This window comes from Bactrocera tryoni, unplaced genomic scaffold (assembly GCF_016617805.1).
Source record: "Bactrocera tryoni isolate S06 unplaced genomic scaffold, CSIRO_BtryS06_freeze2 scaffold_9, whole genome shotgun sequence".
In the NCBI taxonomy this organism is placed as follows: Eukaryota; Metazoa; Arthropoda; class Insecta; order Diptera; family Tephritidae; genus Bactrocera; species Bactrocera tryoni.
In genome coordinates, this window is record NW_024396545.1 from 739,451 (window position 1) to 762,196 (window position 22,746).

At 33.9% G+C, this 22,746-nt stretch overlaps 1 protein-coding gene across 1 annotated transcript in view; it reads left to right on the plus strand.

Moving 5' to 3' along the window:
• The window catches only part of LOC120782030 (knirps-related protein), an 82,492-nt gene extending 60,718 nt beyond the window's left edge, over nucleotides 1-21,774 (plus strand). Inside the window, exons 3-4 of the mRNA XM_040114186.1 lie at nucleotides 6,876-6,953; nucleotides 17,865-21,774. Coding sequence (XP_039970120.1) covers nucleotides 6,876-6,953; nucleotides 17,865-20,120 — 2,334 coding nt within the window. The 3' untranslated portion in view covers nucleotides 20,121-21,774. The remainder of the gene's footprint in view (nucleotides 1-6,875; nucleotides 6,954-17,864) is intronic.
• The last annotated feature ends 972 nt before the right edge of the window (nucleotides 21,775-22,746 follow it).

Genomic DNA, 22,746 nt, shown 5'->3' on the forward strand with positions numbered 1-22,746 from the left:
AACTGTGCTGCAGCAGTGGAAGCAGCAACCGTTGCCACCTTTGCTACCACCAAGCACTGCTCACCAATGTTGTTGTTGGTGTTGTTCTGTTGCTGTTTTGTGGAAGTGTTGTCATTGCTGACGTACTGTCTGGCTTAAGGGTTGTCAGTCCACATAAATTTCAAATACTTGCAGAAATGATTTGGCAAGTTATTTTATTTGAGCACAACTAGCCAAATTTAGACTTTTCATGAAAAAATATTAGTTTTATATTTTACAAAAAATTATATTAAAATAAAGTGTAAATACTTTTTTCTTTTAAATGTATGATACTGAGAACTTCATGCTGTACGTTTCTGACGATAATATAATCTTGGTAGTTGAGTATTTTTTTAGAAAACGAAATTTCGAAACTTATTTTTATTTTATTTTGGTTAATTAAACTCTTTTATTTCCTGCATTCGCTCACTTTTAAGGACCCTGTATTTTTGCATTTTTTGGTAAAAAAAACTCTACTCAAATATTTTCATGCATTTTTCGCCATCTCTTCCCACCATTACTCTAACACAGCATTTAATTATTTGCACTGCTTGTGATGAGTTGCCAAATTCGTACACTCAAACCATTTTGGCAGACAGCGCAACCACCTTTTCAGGTTCACTCGTCACTTTTATAATATAAATATGTGCATATACTTTGTTTTGTACGAACTTCACAACCCGTTCGGTACTTGTTGTGCAAATTAGCTGCAAGTGGCTGCCACTACTCGTGCAGCTTAAGCTGACAGCTATCAAAAGAAACAATAAAATAATTAAAATGAATTACGTTCGTTATAAATAGCAGCGCGGCTAGAGCGGACATAGTAATTACTCAGAAAAAATATCAGAAATAAATGTTATTTCAAAATAATTAAAGAAAGGCATTATTTTAAGTAAATTTAAGTTAGGAGAGCTTTCGAAACAGCCTTAAATATTTTTTTTATTTAAGAAAGAGATATGAGATGAAAAAAATTGAATTAATTTGCTTATGAAATATAGATAGCGGTTGAACATAATATTTGAAAATTATTAGGAAAGAGATTTAAAAATTTAATTAATTGCATTTGTAGAAATTATATATATTTGTTGCTTTTTAATTTAAATTAATTGATTTAGAACAGTTTTTCTTTATTTTAAATTTAATTAAATAAATATTTTAGCTAAAGTCATTAAAATTAAAATTTTGATAGAAGTTTTATTTTAAAAATAAATAATTTTTAATTAGCATTTATTTTCATAATATATACTTTATTTTATTTTTAGTTAATTTATGACATTTCGTTACTTAGGATTTAGTAATGCTTAATTTTATTTCCATTTCAGTTCAATTTTAAAATTTTTTTAAATTAAATTTCAAATTTTAATTATAAAGGAAAGTAAATTTTAAACGAAACTAAATTTTAATTTCAATAATTTTTAATTTATTTTTTTTCTTAACTCTAATTAAGTTTAATTTGTATTTTGATTTTACTTTTAGTTTGAATTTAAATTTAAATTTACTTTTAGTTTTAATTTATATTTTAATTTTAACTAATTTCTCAATTTTTAGATTTTTATTTTATTTTAGTTTTAATTGTAATAAATTTTAATTTTAATTTTTTATCTTTACTTTAATAATTAATTAATAAATAATTTACTTTTCGTTTTATTTTCAATATTAATTTAAATTCTAATTTTCGTTTTAGTTTTCATTTATATTTAAAATTTAATATTTTTTTAAATTTTTATTTTATTTTAGTTTTAATTGTAATAAGTTTAAACTTTAATTTTTTTATCTCTAATTTATTTTATAATTTTCGTTTTATTTTCAATATTAATTTAAGTTCTAATTTTCATTTTAATTTAAATTTAAATTTTAGTTTTCATTTATTTTAAATTTTAATATTTTTATAAATTTTGATTTTATTTTAGTTTTGATTTTAATAAGTTTAAAATTTAATTTTAATTTTTTTAAAAATGGTAAATTTGAAATTTAATATAAAATTTAGTTTTTACTATTTAATTTTTTCTGGAATTTATTTTAGTTTTAATCACATAATTTTATTTTTTGCATTAATTTTACTAATGTAGTTTAATTTAATTTTAACACTTTTTTTAATTTAAACGTTATGATTGTTTACATAACCTTTTTATCATACCTTTTTTATTTATCTTAAGTTTTTTGTAAATTTAAAAATATTTCTTTTTTGTTTTCCTGATTGCAATTTTCAATTTCATTTTGATTTAATTTCGTTTTATTCCTATGAAGTTTTCACGTTTGCCTATTTACGTAAAACTAAAGCAACGAACACCTTAACATTTCGACTGAAGACTTAAGAAACAAACTTTTCCGAAAATGTATGAGTAAGATACATTTATTTGTATAAAATCCCTAAAAAGAGGGACCGCTTCGCTTCTACTAGCATGCACACACTGACGAGTACATAGAGAACATATATACATACATACATATATATTTGCATATAGCGATTATTGTCACAGCGTTGTACTCATAGTTGTCAACAACACGGCAGCGTGCTAATAAATTTTGTAGCGACAAATCAGCGCTAATAAATCGTAACAATGTGCGCAGTGGCTACGCTGCCATTGTTACTGTTGTGGCATGCAACATGCGACATGCAACATTTTGTAAGCTCATAAATATTCAAATTAAAAATTTCTTTCGTGTTGCCAACACAATCTGGAGCCATGCGCTAACTTCAATTTTCATTTACTCAATTTTTACACACTCTCTTTTCATGCAGTTTAGTTCATTGAAAAATCATCTTGATGCCATAAATAAAATTTGTGGAGAAAATCTGCTACAAGCGACAAATGTTAAATGTAAAAAAGCAAAGGGAAGAAGTGGCAACACGTAAAAGGCAAGCCAAAGGTGTTAGGTTTTTAGTTTGTATTCGTTCAAGCAGGTCATGAGGTACAGCAAAATTTGCATTGACAAATAGATGTTGCAACAAAAATGAAAATAAAGACAAAAGCAAAGAAAACATCGGTAAACAGCCCGCGGTTAAGTTAATAAATATGAAAATTCGCACGCTTGTTGTTAGAAATGTCTACAAGGGCTGTCTTCGCTATCTTATTTGTTGTCAATGTTGTTTTTGTTGTCATGCATTTTTGTCTTTTGCACTGCTCTATTTAAATATTTCGCGCAAAATTAACAAAGTTAGAAAAAATTAAAAACATTTTTTGCTCTAACACAGTGGGCTTTTTTCTATGGAGCTTTTACTCAAGTTTTTGTGCAAGAATTTTGTACTGGTGTAAGAAAAAATTATTTTTGAAAATAATACACGCCATTATTTTACAAAAAAATAGTTTTTCTGATCAAATCCAAATTTCACGACAATAAGTTTATTTAATAATCAAGCTTTTCACTACCCCAGTTTTTAAAGAGGATTAGCCAGAAGAAACCAAGTTGTAATTCTCAAAAATCAGATAAAATATTTTTTTTTTTACTTTTTTTATTTAAAAAAAAAATTATTTTTATTTATCGTCGAATTAACGGCTTGCTAAATCCTGCTAAATTCTGTTACCGTAGAACTGGCTGTCGTAAGAATTGAATAATTTTGATTTTTTTTCCTCTGAATCAAATGTATTATACTCCGTTGCAAGCTAAGCTTTTATTGATAGCCCCGGTTTGAAAAGCTGACCTTATTGCTTATGATCGCGTCTTGATTTTCAGAGAGTCTTTATTACCCAATCTTTTAAAAATTACAGTGGTGTATAAAAACTGTTCAAGCAGTGAGTCTTTGTCCCTATAAGTGATCGAGTTTGCGTGATTACTTTTATTTTTCAACAGAAGTCTGAGGCCTCACTATCGGTACCACCTCCCGCGTATCGTACCGTGGGGAGCTCAGATGCTTACAGCGTAGTCTTGCCAATGCGGGATAGGTGCACAAGAAATGTTCATTGTTTGCTTAGTGCTATGCTCCAAACAATTCCTGCAGTCTCGAGCTGTCAGTCCAAAGTCAACCATTATACCTCCCCTCTTTCTAAAATTTGTGGCAACATAATTAGGAACAAAATAAAGACACAAAATTTTCAACTTCTCAGAAAATTTAAAAAACTTTCATAGTTTATTAACATTTGACTTTTAAAAGAGTAAATATATATATTTCTATTATTTTTTACTGATAAAAAATTAATCTTAAATAAAAAATAAGAGTTGGTTATTTCGAATGAAAAATTAACACTATAATTTTATAGGTATATAGAATTTCATTTAAGCAAAAAACACCATGGGTGATCTTCTTACGCTTTGCTTAAGACCCCTTTGAATGAAATTTATAAGCTAAACGGAACACTAACTAAATTTTGAGAGCAATGGTGGGTTAACCGAATGGCGGTTGATCTTTAAAACAGCAGATATTACTATAAAAAAAATTTGTAAGTACAAGATCAAATGTTCCGAACCCGAAAAATATTGCATGAAATAGTTAATTGTTAATTATTCTGCTCAATAAGGTAACATAGTCGTCCAATTTGTTAACTGAAGTTTTCGTTACAAATCTTGTGCTATGATCCTGAAACTTAAATTTTAATAAAGACACCAGTTACAAAAATGGCGAGAAATTATGTGTAATAAATAATTTAATTTAAAAATAATGGAAATAATTTAGAATATTCAAATCATTCCACTTCAGCTTATTTAATTATAAAGATATGAAAGTATATTTCGAATACTCAGAAATTTAGTTCAACGATGTTTTATTATTTTAAGAAACAAATAATACATTTTTGTGGCTAATATTAACCCAAACTCACAAATTTTATACCACTGTGCGCAGCTTAAAGCCAACTTTATTTCCCATCACTATGGCATAAGCACCAGCAGCAAGAGCCTCGGCCGCAGCAGCGACGTAACACGAGTCCTTGGCCTTGTCCGATTGCAATTTGTTGATAAATATTTGCATTGCAATAAATTCAATGTGAACATACACAAAACACAGAGCAACAACAGCAAAAACTCAAAAATAACAATAATTTTATTGATACAAATACAAATACCTGACACATAAAAAGCAACATAAAATAAAATTGAATAAAATAAAGCACGTAACAAATGTAAAAGTGAACATGCAATGAAGATTTCCATGGTGACTCGCCAGATTCAAAGGTGAGTGGCGAATGTAAATGCTCTGGTTGGCGCATCGGCGCATGCGAATGAGAAAGTAACTCATTGCATGATGATTGCAATTGAACTAGAGTGCAAGCAAATAAAAATAAAAGACAAATTATTTTGCTGCTTTATAAACGTGCAAACACCGTTTGCCACTTACTTTGCCATAAACATTTACACAGATATACATATATTTGACCATATATATGCAGGCAATAAATGTTGTCGCTGCGCTGTTCTTTAAGCTGTGCACTTCTAATCTATTCAGCGCCGCTTCAGGGGCAATTTTTCATATGTAACTTTCGAGATTTCATCAGTTGACTCCATCTACATTCGAGTGCTGCGCAGGCGCAGCCTCTTGCTTTAGTTAACATTTTTTTGTTTTTGCATTCAACTTTTGCCGTGCGCTCGCCAAGCATTTGATATGAATTTTATGATATGTATTGCACCAGCAGCTCTGCTCTGAAGGTGGCTGGCAGCACGGCCGCTCACTTGCGATTATGACTCTTGCGCCGAACATGCGTTATTGCGCATGTGCAATCACTACAGCAAAAACAGCAACGTGGTTTTACAACACAAATGGAGCGCAGAAAAAGATAGCTGGCAGCCATAAACTGCCAGCGACGCACTCCATTATGGCCCACGAACATGCGTGTGAATTTTCGCGTTTCGCCTCAGTTTGCAGCACGTTCAGATTTCAATCGCGATTTGCTTAGCATTTGTTGCTTTTAATTGAAATATGATTTTTTTCTTACTCCTTTTTGTTGGTGTGCAATTTATTGCTTTATTAAAAGGTTTAAGTGTTGATTTTTGAGAGGCTTATTTCTGGGGCTTAGTTTTAGTTTTATTGCTTCTGGAACGGGTTTCTTTTCTTTTCTTAATTTGAACTACGATTTTTTAATTGACTATAACATTTTTTCGCAGACCATATTTAATTAGTTTTTTCGAAAGTCGTATACTAAAAGACATTTTTCATCTTATGCAAGAAAAGATTAATATGATAAGCTAAATATTTCAAATTGAACGCTTCTGCAGATGTGCTAATCTTTGTTATTCATTGATGCTTAAAAACCGAGTTATTTTTACGTATATTTTTTCCTTATATTCCTGACAAAAAAATCTTATATTTAAATTTTTTTTAATAGTTATATAATATATAGCTAATTATTTACTAAAGTCAGTCCTTTTTATGCCTTCATATGGTAAGTTTAACGCACGCTTTTCACATCCCAACTCAAAGACTTAAGCAACGAACTCGCCAATATTTTTCATGTTTTTCATTTATGCAGAAATATAGCAAGTCAAGCTTTAACAGTTGTTAAACTGAAGATGATATGTGAAATAACTAATGACAAGCAGAAGTTTTTAATTTATTTAGAAATTTATAAAGCATGTATATATTTCTATATTGAAAAGGTGCTATTTCCACAAGAAAAATTTATTTTCTGGCAAAAACCCTAATATTTCTAACTGTTTTCGGTTATTCGATATTCAGAATTTACAAAATCATTATAACAAAAATTTAATAAATTTTATGTATTTAATAAATTTAAATTAATGGACTATTTGTTAAAGCTTTTTTCATAATGTTAATAAAACGCACAATTTCTTCTTCTTTAATATCTAACAGGGTCATTCTTAGTCTAAAAATGCTATTAAGTTGACAGATTTGTATATTGTATTTTCGCTGAATATAATTAGTTAATTATAATTTCTAATTTCTTATTTGATTTGTTGTTTTCCAGATGAATCAGACTTGCAAGGTCTGTGGAGAGCCGGCAGCGGGTTTTCATTTTGGCGCATTTACTTGCGAGGGTTGTAAGGTGAGTTCAACTATTTATTATTATAATTGGTAATACACATATAATATTTTGTTTTGGATATACATATCTATTTTATTTGACAGTTTTATACATTAAAAATATATTAATGTTATTGTTTTTTATTTAAAATTTTTGTATACACTGCTGTTCGCCCTTCAAATTTTCTATAAAATATTGATTACCAAAAGGCAGCTCGGTAGTACGATAAAAAAAGCAAATTTTAAATAAACAATATATGATTTCTGTTTTGCAAAATTAAAGAAATTCTAGCTTAGCGACCTTAGGTGTTTCACAATTTTATGTTGTTACTTCTTGATAATATATATTTTTTTTAAATCACTACTTATATCTAATTTGCGATTACAAAATCTAATATATTTATACATATAAATATATAAATTCTTAAAACCTTTCTGTGGGCTTAAATAGAGAAAACTTATTTCTATAGGCGTCATTGCAATATTGATATAATATTCAGAATATCATTAAGCACTTACACAACTTGGTAGGTTTAACTGAACCTCGTGAGTAAGCTATAACATATTCACATAAAAATCAGCCAGTGAAAGGATAATATTTTAGGGGCAATATAAGGTTAAAACCCCAAAATTACAGTGCTAACCTCAAAAAATCGTTGCTCTGAAAATTTCTGAACTACTTTTCATAAGTATTAACATCAATGACTTCTCTGTAAAGCTTATTTTTGATTGATCATAAAACAAATGTTAAAAATAAAACATAGTATACCTATACTCAGAATTATCTGGAATTGCTAGAATCACCAAATTTTAATTTAAAATTGGTCAGTAGGAACCGAATGCTAGGCTTTCGTGTGTAGAAAAAATGTGGTTACCAGTTTACCTTCAAAAGATACTTGCTTAAAGAGCATACCTTGTTCAGTCAACGACAAATGATCCTACTAATCGGCCTGTCCTGTTATAGTTGTCTATAGAAAGATCTAACAATTTTCCGAGTCATGGCAAGCAAAAAAGTACCAAATAATGGGTAAAATTCAACTTTTTGTTTTTGTACTTTTTTTACCGTTGGTTATTTTAGGGACAATATATGCCAAAAGGAGCTGCATTTAGGTTTACTTCATGCAGAAGTTTCGACACACAGAAATAGTGGAGTACCTTTTTCTAGCACCATCAGAGTTACCGTGTAACTCAGAAAATATTTATTTTATTTTTCTTCAAAGACTTTTTGATGTGTGTGTCTTACTAATACTTAATATCTCTGGTTTCGAAAAGCTGTCTTCATTAAATAGTGAAATAAATAGTTGTAGTTACCACTTTCACTTTTTCACCATCGGAGTTAGCATGTAAATTGAGAAATGTTAAGTTTTAGTAATCCCTTTCTAGCCTCCAATTATTGACTGATAACGTCGCAGTTAGCAACTGTTGTAAAACAAAAGAACATCACATTCAATACACTTCGATACTGCTATTCGTCGACACATTTATTTCGTTCGTAATACCTCAGTTATCAGTGTAGGGTTCTTAAACTTACTAAACGCCACCACGTATGACCCCCCCTTCAACAAGTAATTCAATAAATCTAAAGCGTTAGTCGTTTGGCAGAATAACTGGTGCTCATACAATTGCTATTCTAAAACTTTTCCTCATTACTCGCTTGAAAATGTAAAAAAATCTCGTTTACTCAATTATATAACAACAACACTATAAGCACACATTTAAGTGCACACATGTGTGGCTGGGTGTGTGCTTATAGTGAAGTGCACTGGCAATTCGTGCAGCGTTGTTATTTACAAGCAGTGCACTATGCTATACTTGCAATTGTTGTTGTTGTTTGCAACTAGTTAATGCGACTTGCGAACGACCTTCAACTCATCTTCATCATTAGCTAATGTTATGCGCATATGCAGGTGTATATACGTATAAATACTAGTATCTATTTATATGTTTGTGCCTTTGTGCATTGCTTACAATACAACAACTAAAGCTGTGTTTGTTGTTATTGCTGATTTGGCGCTCATTATGTAGACACATTGTGCTGCTTGCAGTTCGCCGTTTTTTTGTTTGTTTCTCTATTTCGCTTAGCGTCTTTTTTGCTTCAATTTTTGCGCGATTTTCGTTGGTTTTTTGCTAAGTTTTTGCTAAGTTTTCGCTTAAGTTTTGTTCTACGTCTAAAGCAAGTTCAGTGCAGAGGGTTTTTTCTTTGAGGTTGATTTTTCTTTAATTTCCTTAATTCGAATGTTTTTTTAGATATTTTTACGTCGATATGTTTTTAGTTCTATTTATTTCGATTTTGGATTTTTATTTATTTCGAATTTTTTAGGTCGATTTGCTTTTTGTTTTAAAGTTTTTCCTTTACTTTTCAATTTTTTTTGTAGTTTTTGACTTGCTGCAGCATAAGAATTTTTTTGCTGCCAGTTCAGCTCTGTTTATTCTTGATTCCTTGCTTCTCTATTGCATAATGCCGGCACTTCCAGCGGCCTCACATTTGTTCTACGTACAAAAGACTTAAGCCACGAACTTGGTTTGCAAAACGAAACAGGCGATACGCGTTCAAGCATCAAAAATATTGCTTTACCCTATGGAAATTGGCAATTGTAATTAAGTACACCGTTAGTTTATTTATTGTGTTCCACTAAATGAAATTAAATGAAGCATATCGTTGGGTGCTCATAAAGTTGGCGGCCTACACAAGTCGCTGGATTGGTTTTAGGCTCGAGCTGTGTGATTTCATATGATCGAACGCTTTATTTAGTAATGAAAATGAAAATTCGTGAAATTAGTAACAAAAACCAAAACTGTTTGTAGACTAGTTTTTAGTGGTTCATAAAAAAGCTAGCTAACAATATAAAAGCAGCATTAAGTGTAACAGGGCTTGTGAGACATTGCTTGAAATTAGCCGTTAATGTCCCAATCTGCAAATTTAATAATTCTGTATCCACTTCTTCTTTAATTTAGAAGGCTATGTCTTATTATGCCTTCACTTTGGCCTGCCTGAGCCTCTCTAAACGTTCTTTTTGCGTTTTTTTTTTATAGTTTTTGAGTTAAATATGACAAATAAAGCAAGAAAAGTTAAGTAAACTTCATGCAAGCTTTAGTAAAATTCATTTGTATGTGTGAAAGTAAACTTTAAATAAATGAAGTAAAACCAAACAGAACCTTTTATTGCTACTTAAAGCCATAAATGAGTGGTATACTAATTTGTGTGTGCATACTGATTTTTCATATGGATATATGTCATACTAACGGTATTTTTTTTACTGCTAATGGGCACAATTTCTCATTCTCTCTACGCTCTTTTTAATACTATCAAAAATCTCAAATGATAGTAAAGGTATATACAACACAATAAAAACAAGCGATCCTTATGTATCAGGAACTAATGAGATTAGTAGGAAAAATAAAGGGTAGAAAGGAAGAAATCGTAAAAACCAGTTGCTTAGATCAATAGAAAAACCACAAGAGGTTATTAATAAAAGAAGTGAAATGTGATAAAACGGGTGATCCAAGTACAGATCATGCGTGAGTCGTGTCAAGTAGTGAACAGCTTTTAAAATCGTTTCTGTAAAGAAACAATATTGATAAAATCAAAAGCTGAAAAAAATTTCAACTTCTGCTACACTGAAGCTTTATAAATATTTTGCTTTAAGCTTAAGGGGGAGCCTGCTTTAGAGGCTACAAAAAATCTATATTTTCAAGGATTTTTTTGGAAAGGAAAGAAATGTCTGATTGAAATGAAACTTTTAGGATTTATTCTTATGTATTTGAAGAGTCTTCTCAAATTTTTTTATTATTATACATTAGATAGTTTTTATGTTTGAAGAAATTTACGGAGGCGCTTCGAGTGTGCAATTTCTGTGTGGCGGGCAAGATGCAGGTCGCAATTTTCATCTGAAACAAAAAAACAAATGAAACTTTTAATTTTCAATAGTGTAATTCCTAGATGAACCAAAAAAATTCAACAAAAAGTGAAAAATTCAACAATTTTTCGCAGATTAAAAAAAATGCATTTACAAAAAAGGATGATTACTTTTTTTCTATCCTGCCTGCCAATTAAGAAAAATCGTAAAAATGAAAAACCGAGAAATCGCGCGTCAAAGTTTTCACTTTCTGCCCAATCGCTCATATATCTGCTAGACGCTCGGTCACTATTTCCCTTCTAGCTCCGAAAATATTTCGAATTCCCATCTAAAGCTTTGGGGACATATTCTTTGATTATTTTTAAAGAGATTTAAGCACAAAAAAATTATCGATTTTTTGAAGCTTCTAAAGCAGTCCCCCCCCCTTAAAAAGGTATCACAATTTATTTATCCTTTTTCGTACCGATTTTGATTCCGGTCAGCTTGTATGACAACCTTTGGATATACGTGTAATACGATATAAATGAAATAGTTCGATCCACAAAATATTTCAAGATATTATAGCGTTGTTTTAAATAATAACACATGCCCATTCCATGAAGATACCGTGTCAGATAAAACTGTTTTTCATCTAACGACTTACTTGTGATCACTTAGTTTGTATAGCAGCTATATTATAAAGTAGTATGAGATTGACGATTCCGAGTAATAATTTGCTTCTTAGGAAGAAAAAGATATGTCAAAATTTCAAACTTCATTTTATATATACAATTTTATAGCGTCTCCGTTGTGTTCTACTGGGTGTTACAAATTTTTTCCATCAAAATACTTTTAGTGCACACAAACAAAAAGTGTACGGTGCTAATGCTTCCATTCCAATATTCTCTCAACCATCAAAAATTAATAACCAAAAATTGTACACCCACTTGGCAATGATTCATACGATGAAGCAAAGCTCGACCTTTGCACGGCACAAGCGGCAAGCACGAAGTATAGCTTTGTGGCAGGTAACTCACTCACCTGTATATACATACAAAGCAAGTAACTGCAGCGCAGTTGCCACCTACAACATTAACCATTGCCACAAAGAGCATCATTCCGCTGGTTTTTTGTTTTTGTTGTTATTATTTTCGTTGCAAACAGCAATATAACGTTATGTTGTTGTTGTTATATATAATATTCCGTTTTATTTTTCCGTGACAACTAAGCAAACAGACAATTTAATTCAATGCAACAAAGCGCAAATGGCAAAAGCCAGCAAAGTTGTGGCAACTTGATTGGCGCTGCTTAATTACGAAAAGCCAAAACAACAATTATTGAATGGCTATAAATAGTGAAAAGAAATAAAAAGTACAGCAAATTTGAAGAAGCAAGCAAAGATATAACAACAAAATGCAGTCGAATACATTAAGCAGTTATAGTCTCCAACTGATTGCAGGTGAAGTCAACTAAACTGAGGTACAAAGTTATTTTGCTAGAGTTAACTGGCATCAATCAGTGCTGTACGTACTACTAGGAGCAAAATATAGTAAGATTTTGCTCATAATTTTAAAATTCTCACTTTATTCTTCAAAATCTAAGTCATCCCCCTCAAAGTTAAACCCTTAGCTCCCATACACTTATGCCAACGTTTTCTGTAATCCCCGAAACAGTTATGAAAGTCAATTTCCGGAATAGGCTTCAATGCGCACAGCGTTTAATGTCTTCAATTAACTCAAGACGTTTACCCCAGAGCTGCCATTTGAGTTTGCTAAATAGAGAAAAGTCAGGCGGAGTTAAATCAGATGAATTTGGTGATTGTGGCACACATGAAAATTTGGCGAAAAACTCAGGAAGAATCAACGCAGTATGAGACGCTGCATTATCGTGGTGCAGAAATTAAGAGTTTGTCAACCCATAATTTCAGCTTCTTTTTACGAATACTGTCAAAATAACCTTGATTTTGGACCTGCTTTGATGTGGTTTTTTCGGCTTCCACTCATCTTTGCCTCGATATTCAGCCGAGTGATCGTCTGTTTCCCGGTCCTGATTCTGATTCCGCACACAAAATTTAATAAATTTCTTTGTTGAACAAAAATCTCGCCGAATCCACTTTATATACTTCACAAAGACAAGCGTATACTAAACACTAATAATTTTTTTGGTGTTACATTGGTCACAGATGGCACTGAACGTTGTATTAACCTAGGAAAAAAATATTTCAATTAATGGGTTTTCACTACCACAATAGTAATTAATTAAATTTCTAAAAATTAATATCTTTTCTCTGAATTTCACAGACGCTATTTAATAAAATAAAGCAATACTATACAAGCACTGTTAAGATGAATATTTTAAAATATATTTAAAATGAATGGTTGACTAGCAATTATAATCTTAGCATTGATTTTCTATTGCGGATATAGATCTAAGATTCTGTTAACAGTTCTAAATGTTTTTCGTTTCCTTAAGTTAGTCTATTTTTTGATTTTTTCAACTACATCCAAAGTTAGAATAAAATATTTTAACCCATGACGCGTACGTCCCGTAAGTATTTCAATATTAAATCCAAAAAATATTGTGTTAATTACCACAAAAATACGAGGATACAGTTACCAAAGTTACTAAATTCAAAAATATTTATTAAGACTGCAGTAACATGGGGAGAAAGAAAAAAGCAAAACATTTCAGGTCGATATCGCAAAAATGCAGAATCGCAGAAATGCATGAAAAGTGTGAGCCTGCAAGTGAAACATATCAACAAAGAGAAGTCCTATCAGCCAATATCTCTCCTTTCCTTAACAGAGAAGGCATTTGAGGCCTTATTACTCCCAACGTATGCTCATGAATGTCTAGCAGAACATCAACATATCTTCTGGAAAGTGCACAATATTCATCGTCATGAACTTTCAGATAACTCGTGGTCTAAATCAAAATGCATACTATGGGAAAACTGATCTCAATCGGAAATGTCCCGTACTGTTCCGAGAACAAAACTCTAAGCTAAGAAGAATTAAACAGCAGGCTTAACTTCTATGTTTCGAAACTACCGCAACCAACTGAGGGAATTTCTATCACCTCATACGCAGATGATTGTACGATATTGAAATAAGGCAAGGAACGCGATGAAATATGTTCGAAAGTAAATAGCTTTCTCTCCCATCTTTCTGTCTTCTTTTCTGCAAGGAGCTTGACACTCTAACTCCCCCCCTCCCCCCAATAAATCCACACAACTATTATATATTTACAAATTGCTATTGTTCCGACTGTCAATAACCGTACAATTTTTGGTGTTATATTAAAGAACCTGTGCTCCTTCTCTCCTCATATTGTAGTTTCGCAACAAAATCTTCAAGTCTCTAACCGGCAGCTTATGGAGTAAGAACAAAAAAACATTGCTGACATTGTATAAGTTAATTGGCCGATATGGTCGCCTGAATGTACTGAAACGTAGACAAAGAAGCTTCAGACCAGACTTCAGACGCAGCAACCGCCATTCACAGTGGATCCATCAACAACCTCTCAGTGAATGGCCTACTTGGACTCCAACGACCACCCATCCCAGACTAAGAGCCGGAGTTGCTACGTGTGATCTATAGTGATCCTTATGCAATTTTTTTCCGAATACTAATGGAGGTTAAATATCTGCTTATACAGAATTGACCCAGACATGCTTAATGCAAACCCAGCGTGCAATAAGTCCATCCTCTAATCATTCCTTTGTATATTTAGCGAACCCCACTTATCTCACACTCCTTTTCTTGGCCTATCTTTAGATGGATTCAATGAAAAATAACCCAAATATTACCACGCAATGGGGACCTCTACAGCAACAGCAACAACTAGGCATTCACTTCACAACGAATATTCTATAAATTAATCCAACAATCAATTTTTCTTATAAAGTAATTTTGTGCGTTGAAAATTCTCCAAATTTAGTCAAGTAAGCAATACTAGGTAATCGGTTAGAATACATACAATTGGTGAGGATGTTATAAATAATAACCTTTGATTTCCTTAAACAAAATAAACAAATAAAATGAACTCGATAAGAACGATGCAAAACTGTGCTGAAAGATATGATTGAAATTTAGACAGAAAGATTTACATTATTGCTCCGTGTTTTAGAATTTTTGATGAAAATTCAGCTCATCTCTATTTATGCGCCACCTAACATAATAAGAGATCTCTTCTTACTAAATTTTTGACCTACTTGGCTGCCATATCCTAACTAAATTTGATTTGTGGAGTAACCCTTAACTCACCTATTTTGCTGTGGTTTATGCATGGCGAGATTTGGATGCGCATAATTTTGCTTGCAAACATGAAACCAAATACGAAATGCAAATTGATTAACTCCATAACAAAGTAGTATTATTTTAATTACAAATAATTTATTATTTCGTAAAAAGTACATAAAATCAATGGAAATAAAAGCTTGAAACCAAAAAATCAAAAAGCGGCGCAGTCAAATTCAACCAGCCGGCACCACCAGCGACGCTTTTAAGGTTAATTGGGCATCAAGATTACTAGGTCGGAAATGCGCTCTTTTAGTTTCGTAAATGCCCCAACAAAGTCAACAACAATGCACAACAAAGCTAGGTATGGAGCAATCGCTTGCTTAAATAACAAGAAAAGAGCAAAATCAAGAACGACGCCACTCAAAGACAAGCAATGCGCCACAATTACGTCAGTATTTACAAGTAATTCAACGAAACACCAAGCATAGATGCCAAGTAAATACACACACACACACATATGTACATACAAAGCTAGCAAATAGTCGAGTATGTGAGGCGTGTGGCATTGAGTGAACGCGGCACGTCACAGCGCCAGCAGTGGGTGCAGGTGGCGTATGAGTGATGTTGTGCGGCATGATTTCGTTGAAGATGCAAAGGCAAACGGTATTTGCTTGTCTTGCATTCAGCATTTTATTAGTTTTTATTTGTAAGCGGAGCTATTTTTTGTCTTTTCTAGCCTCAATTGGCAATTAATGAGTTTTTTCTTTTATTTGTGTGTGTGTGTGTATGTGTGTTTGGTGTTTCTATTCGATTATAGTTTCTCGCTTATTTGGCGTATTTGTTTTGGTTTGTGCCCGAGTTGGCACACTTTGACATTCACACTGCAGCAACGGCACTTCGCGACAGCTGACAATGTCGTGGCTGTCAATTTGGAAGGTGTGAAGAAGATTAGTGCGCTCCAATAAAGCGACTAAGGCTGCAAACGAATTGGAAATTAGAAACCGTAACAGCAACACAAATAACAGCGCAATCTAGCAGAAGCACAAGAACAATGGCATGCTTTGGCATTAATTAGTTTTGTGCAAAGTGAGCGCCAGAATTAAAGAAAAGGGCAAGTTTTTGGAGCAAGGTGTGCTAACAAGTTCATTTTTAATGATTGTAATGCTTATTTTTTTTTTAATTATTTATTTATGTGAGAAATCGTAACGTTAGGTAAAGCAAAATGGATACTAAAGGCCTTTAGTTATATTCAAAAAATCTTAAACTTGGATTTTGCTGATGGCTGCAGACATATTGCTGATTTTCTGATCACCATAAACTGGATTATTTTTGCTAAATAAGTTCTGCTGAATAAATAACTATAATTTTGCGAAATCTATATGCAAACCTGAAACCAGAGTAGTCGTCATAATCGTTCTGTCAGATCAACAATTGAGTGTCTGGTGGAATCCACAGGCAGAGTACAAAATGTTCCCGTGCCAGTGAGATAAAGAAGTGCCCATAGTGTCGAGAATATTGCTGCCGCTAGCGCATCAATTGAGGAAGACCCAAAGCAGCACCTCAGCCATCGTTATCGAACGCTGGGCATCTCTGTAACGTCGCTGTGGCAAATTTTTCCAACAGTTCTTGCTCTATATCCTTACAAGATACAAATGACGCAAAAACTGAAGCCGCTTGACCACCAAAATCGTCGCATGCCTGTGAATTGCACTGAGCAATAAGTTGAAAATGATCCGGATTTTCATGGAAAAATCATATTCAGCGATGAGGCTCATTTTTAGCTGAATGGTTTCGTTAATAAATATGCGTCGAACCACACAGCGCATGCCACAATCGATTTATTGAAAACCGAGTTTGGTGTTTTCTCACCAAATTGCCAGTACATTTTTCGCTTTGGTCATACGATTCGAAGCCGTAAGACTATTTCCTGTGAGGCTACGACAAGTTTATAGTCTATGCCAACAAGCTATTGACAATTGATGAACTTCATATGAATATCGAATCTGAAATTGCAGCAATATCGACCGACTTATGCTTGAAAACTGTCGAAAATTGGGTGCAGCGTCTGGACTTCGACAAGCGTGTTAGTATTGGCCATGAAAAAGAATTCCATACATAATGGCATCGAATGTACTTTTGCAGAAATAAAAAATTTCATTGATATCCCAAACCAATTTTGTTTTATGTAAAAAAAAACTTTTGTAGCGGTCTCATTGAAAAACGCGTTACTACGAAAGCAAGAAATAAACCGATTAATATTACTTCGATTAATGTTGAATATTTATGTCGTCTATAACAGTTATTGCTAATCATTATCGATACTTAAAAGCGAATAAAAATTAATCAAATCATTGTTATCATTTATCGCTATTATAAATTATTATTGACATAGGTTGTGCACCTTAAGGACCCTCGATCAATATCGTCTATCTTTGTTTGCAATCATCATTGGCATCTATCGTTTTGAATATCGATCAATTTTAAATCGACACGTTATCAGTGTTCAACTTGTTACCAGTTTTCAAGTGATTTTCCGTCCATATTAAGCATATAATCCTTGATTAATATCGTATACTCTTCAATATCGTTGGTGATGATTCGAATTATCAATAATCGCTGTTGTCACTTGCTAATAAATTTTGCGACTTTACGCAAAAGAAAATCGCTCATAAAGACTCGCTTTTACCACAAGAACAAATCTATTCTATAATATTTGTTCCTTAATGAGTAAAAACCATTAACTTTTGCTTTATTGTTTAGAATAGAAGTTTAGTAGCTAATTACTTAAAACTTCGAGAGTGTATTACTTCAACCATCTCAATTAATCTTTCCTAACTTTGCTCTTTATATTTGCAGTCCTTCTTCGGCCGCTCTTACAACAATCTATCCTCCATCAGCGATTGCAAAAATAACGGTGAATGCATAATCAATAAGAAGAATCGCACCGCCTGCAAAGCTTGCCGGCTACGCAAATGCCTGCTCGTGGGTATGTCCAAGAGTGGTTCACGTTATGGCCGACGTTCGAATTGGTTCAAGATACATTGTCTCCTACAAGAGCAGCAGCAGCAAGCAGCGGCAGCAATGGCAGCACATCATAATAATCAGCAGCAGGCAGCAGTTGCAGCCGCCCACGCAGCGGCACAACATGGCGGACCACCACTTATGCCAGGGCAGAAACCACCGGTGCCGCACGGCTTGTCACCACATGCACCGCCCAGCAGCGTTGCAGCAGCTGCCGCACTTGGCATGCTGGGTCATGCAGGCGCCTACCCGGGACTCTATCCGCCACGCACAAAGGAGGAATTGCTTATGTTGGGACTCGAAGAGTACGCTGCGGCAGCAGCTGCAGCCAAACATCCAGCCACAGCATCACCAGCCGTCAGCTCACCCGATTCGCACAATTCAGATAACTCATTAGAAATGAGTACGCGTGGTAGCGCTGGCGCCAATGCGCTGCTACACTTGAGCGCCAAACATGCCCCAGAAGCCGGCGGTGCGTCAGCGACAGCGCCGCCACCACCGCAACTACGCAAAGACTTGCCACATTTCCTGCCGTTGCCATTCCCCGGACTCGGTTCGATGCCAGTCATGCCACCACCTGCCTTCCTACCGCCGTCGCACTTGCTCTTTCCTGGCTATCATCCAGCCTTGTACTCACATCATCAAGGGCTGCTGAAAACTTCAGCGGAACAGCAACAACAGGCCGCCGCGGCTGCTGCCGCTGTGCATCAATTATTCAATTCAAATAATGTTACGCAAAATCGTTTACCACCCGCGATGCAAGCGCCCAGCTCACCATTGACAACGGCTGCCACTGCGCCATACAGTAATAAGTTGGATGCTTGTAAGGATGCGGAGCGCGTAGCGCAAAGTTCGAAGTGTGGTGACACGCTCAACAACAATCACATACCCAATGGCGGCAAGGCGGCAGAGGAGCTCACGAAGCGTTTCTATTTAGACGCTGTGCTCAAGTCGCAGCGCAATAGTCCGCCGCCAACAACCACGAAATTGCCCGAACATCCGAAACACGATTACTCCATCTCCGCTCTGGTGACGCCGAATTCAGAGAGCGGCCGCGAGCGTTTACGTAGTCGGCAAAGCAACGACGAAGACGAGGAATCTGAGGAGCGGAATGATATTACGCGGCGTTCCACAACTGCTGCTAATGATGCGCATGCGCTTATAGGCAATGGTGGTGATATTGACGAACGGGCCAAGGCGCAGTGCGATAATGATGAAGATGACGACGAGGAACTGGTCGTGTCAATGACGCCGCCGCATTCGCCTGTGAATAATCGCACGCTCAACAGCGGCGCGGATAATGGTACCACTTCGACTAATACAAACAATACTACCAACAACACGCCCGCCACTACACCAACGCCAGCTGTGGCGACGCTACCGACCGTCTCCCCCACAGCGGCGAAGTCGTCACACCAACAGGACAACCCAATTGATTTGAGCATGAAAACGTGCAGTTCAGTGGCAAGCAGCTCACTTAGTAGCAAATGCAGCTCAACTGGCTCGGTGCAAGCAACAGACAGCGACAACGAAATCGAGTGTGTAGGTGAGCAGGAAGAACAGACGAAGTGTCGACAACACAGTAAGGATGCCGAAAAGCAAATGCAAAGTTGCAAGCTGCTTGCAGAGTGCGCGGTGGAACCATTACTCCAGGTGGACATTGATGACTCGGATAAACCAATTGACACAAGGCCGCTTAAGTTATGTGACAGCAATAAAAACAACAATAATAATGACAACAACAGCGCTAACAACAACAATAACGGCAACAAAAGTAATAACAACAACAGTAATAACAGCAACAACAATTCAACGCATCTTATCAACTCAAGCGATAGCGATGAAAGCGTTCTGCAATTGGACGCCGTGAAGCGTAAATTACATCCCGTTAGCAGCAAGCCGTCAGAAGGTGACGTGCTGAACGCCAAACGTTTGAAATTGAGCGCTGCAGCCACGGCGTTGGAGTGCGCTGCCAATATAAAATTAGGTGTAGACGATTGTGTCGGCGCGGCGTCTAAGGCAACAAGCGACTTGCCGGCAAGAGCGACGGCAACAACAACCATACCATTGGATTTGACCACTAAGGTTTAGACTTTCTTTATTTAGTGAAGATATTACTGTTTAATTTTTTTGTTGTTGTAAATCATTTTTATAAAGTATATTTGTTCGTAAAACTTTCCACAAGAATTTTGTTGAGATCTTTGATCAGTTTCTCTAGACCACAACTACTAGATAACTAGGTATTTCATTTCTGACTTGTAAACACTAGCTTCAAATTCTGTTTTTTGTCGTCTAATCATTTATGATTTCTTTGAGGATTACTACAAGTTTCTATAGATCACTGATCCGCAGTCAGCAAAGTTTTGAAAATCTTTATGGTCTTTCTTATTAAAGCTACTAACTCGAAGTAGCTGTAAATTACCATACGTTTTCTTCGGACGAAACTGATGATCTTACAGATTAGAGTATAGAGATCACTGACCTTTTGCTATCAATACTTTGAAATTCGCCATATCTTTCCCTCCCCTAAATGATACTTCCTTCAAATGACAAATAAATGACCGAATTGTTAGCATGTGATCATATGATTCTTTAAAAATTATCTTGTGATGATCTAATCCATCGTACTGATTCATTTATTTGTGGTAACAAAAAAGTGGTAATTATTTATGCAGCAATTTTCCCAACTGTCACTTATTCATTTTTCACCTTACTGCACTCAGTATGCCTTCACAAGCGATCATCTGTGATCTCCCACCAAGTCATCGTGTTTCCTTTCTAAAACGAAATTAAAGCAAAAATCATTATAAATTATGGCTGCGTGCTTGCAAAAGTCATCGACTGCTATAAATACCACAGCAAAGCGCTATAGCAGCGCAAGCGCATAACAAATTGAGTTCAGCCGTCGCAAGCGTGGCTAAAACATACATACGAACACAAAAACCAGGGTAATTAACGAATTTTTCGGTCATGTTATCACTTCATTGCCATTAAAATAAAGATATATTGACTATCAACCGAAAATGGCGAAATAGATAAAAAGAAATTTGCTTACAAATAGCTAAAGCACAGCAGTGGCGCGCAAATGGCGAGCGTGTACAAGCAAACCAACGCTGATTTGCATGCAAATTTCGCTAAGCGCACAGCGGGCGGGCCAATCAGTTGGCAGCGCTTCAGCTAGCTGGAGTATTTTGTCGGGCGCAAATATCATTATTGAGCTGTATAACTGCACCATTTTGTTGGAATTAATTTGTGAGTGTAAATTCGTATGTATTCACAAACATATATATAAATATATAATATTTTACTACCTTCTTCATTACTTGCTGATTTTATAACGCTGCTCCACTCGTTCGGCACTAATGCCACTGCTGTTATAATTCTAGCTTTTATGGCATAGCAAAATAATAAATTATTTATGGCGTTCGCAATAAATAAAAACTCTTAATGCCATTTGGCAAAGCAGTTGACTTCTTAAGTTGACAAAAGCAGTCACCGAAGTGGTGACAAAATGGTTACAAAAATATTTCAGAAATTTTATTAAGCAGTTTATATGTGCTTAAAGTAGTGGCAAATGCTATGGGTCTAACAAATGTGTCATAAATTTATTTATATTGTTATGACATAAAAATATGAATGCTCAAATTAGTATGGCGCACCGCAATAGAAATAATATGAAATATATTTTTTTTAACATTTTTAACACCGACAATTAAATAGATTATTAAAAAAAACAAAAAGTCAAGTGAATGCTAATATATTTGATTTTTTCAAAATTATATTTCAAATACATTGCTATTAAAGAAAATTATTGTGTATTTGTTTTCTTGTCAAGAGTGTTTCGGTTCTCACCCATAAGTAGTTTAATGAGGCCATTTAAAATAGTTTCCTACCTGACCTCCTAGGCGTATGAGTGTCGTAGGAAAAAATGTACTTCAGAAAGATAAGTCTTCAAATATAGACAGCAGATTTTTGCAATTTTGTCAAATTTTTTTTAAAGCTAACACACAATAATTTTAATAACTTATTTTTCTGTTTCCGTAAGAGCTGGAAACTCAAACTGTGCGCTATGTTTTGAGAACTAAAAAATGTAAAGTACGCAACTAGGAAATCTTAATTCAAAATCATCATTAGTTTCGGAAGTATAACCCACAAACAAATGAAAACATGAATCGTAAGTCTGCAAAATTTAAAGTAATTTTGAAAAATGTAATAAAATTGAAATTTAAAAAATTTTAAAAATGTAATAAAATTGAGATTTAAAAAATTTTAAAATTATTTGAAAAATGTTGCAGCATTTTATTTCTGCATTTTCTTTAATTTTTGATTTTTTTAAAAATTTTCGTATTAATTTCACAAAACATGTTGGCTTGCTTGCTCTAAACTAAGTTTATTAAATTTTAAAAATTATTAATTGAACATTTCAAAACTTAAAATACTTTTCTATCATATAATTTTCTGAAGGATCGGAATCTGATATTTCCAAAACTAGAGGAAGCGAATACTAATACTGAAACGAATTTCTGCAACTAATAACTAAACAAATTTAACAAAATTTCGAGACATGCACGAAAAATGTTTACAAATATTTGAAAATTTCTTTAAAAATTTTGGTATATTAAAAAAAAATAAAAACGTTTTACACTTTTAGAAAATATTTGAAAAATTTTTTTAAATTTTTTTAAATTCTGATTTTTTTAATTTTTGGAAAATTTTG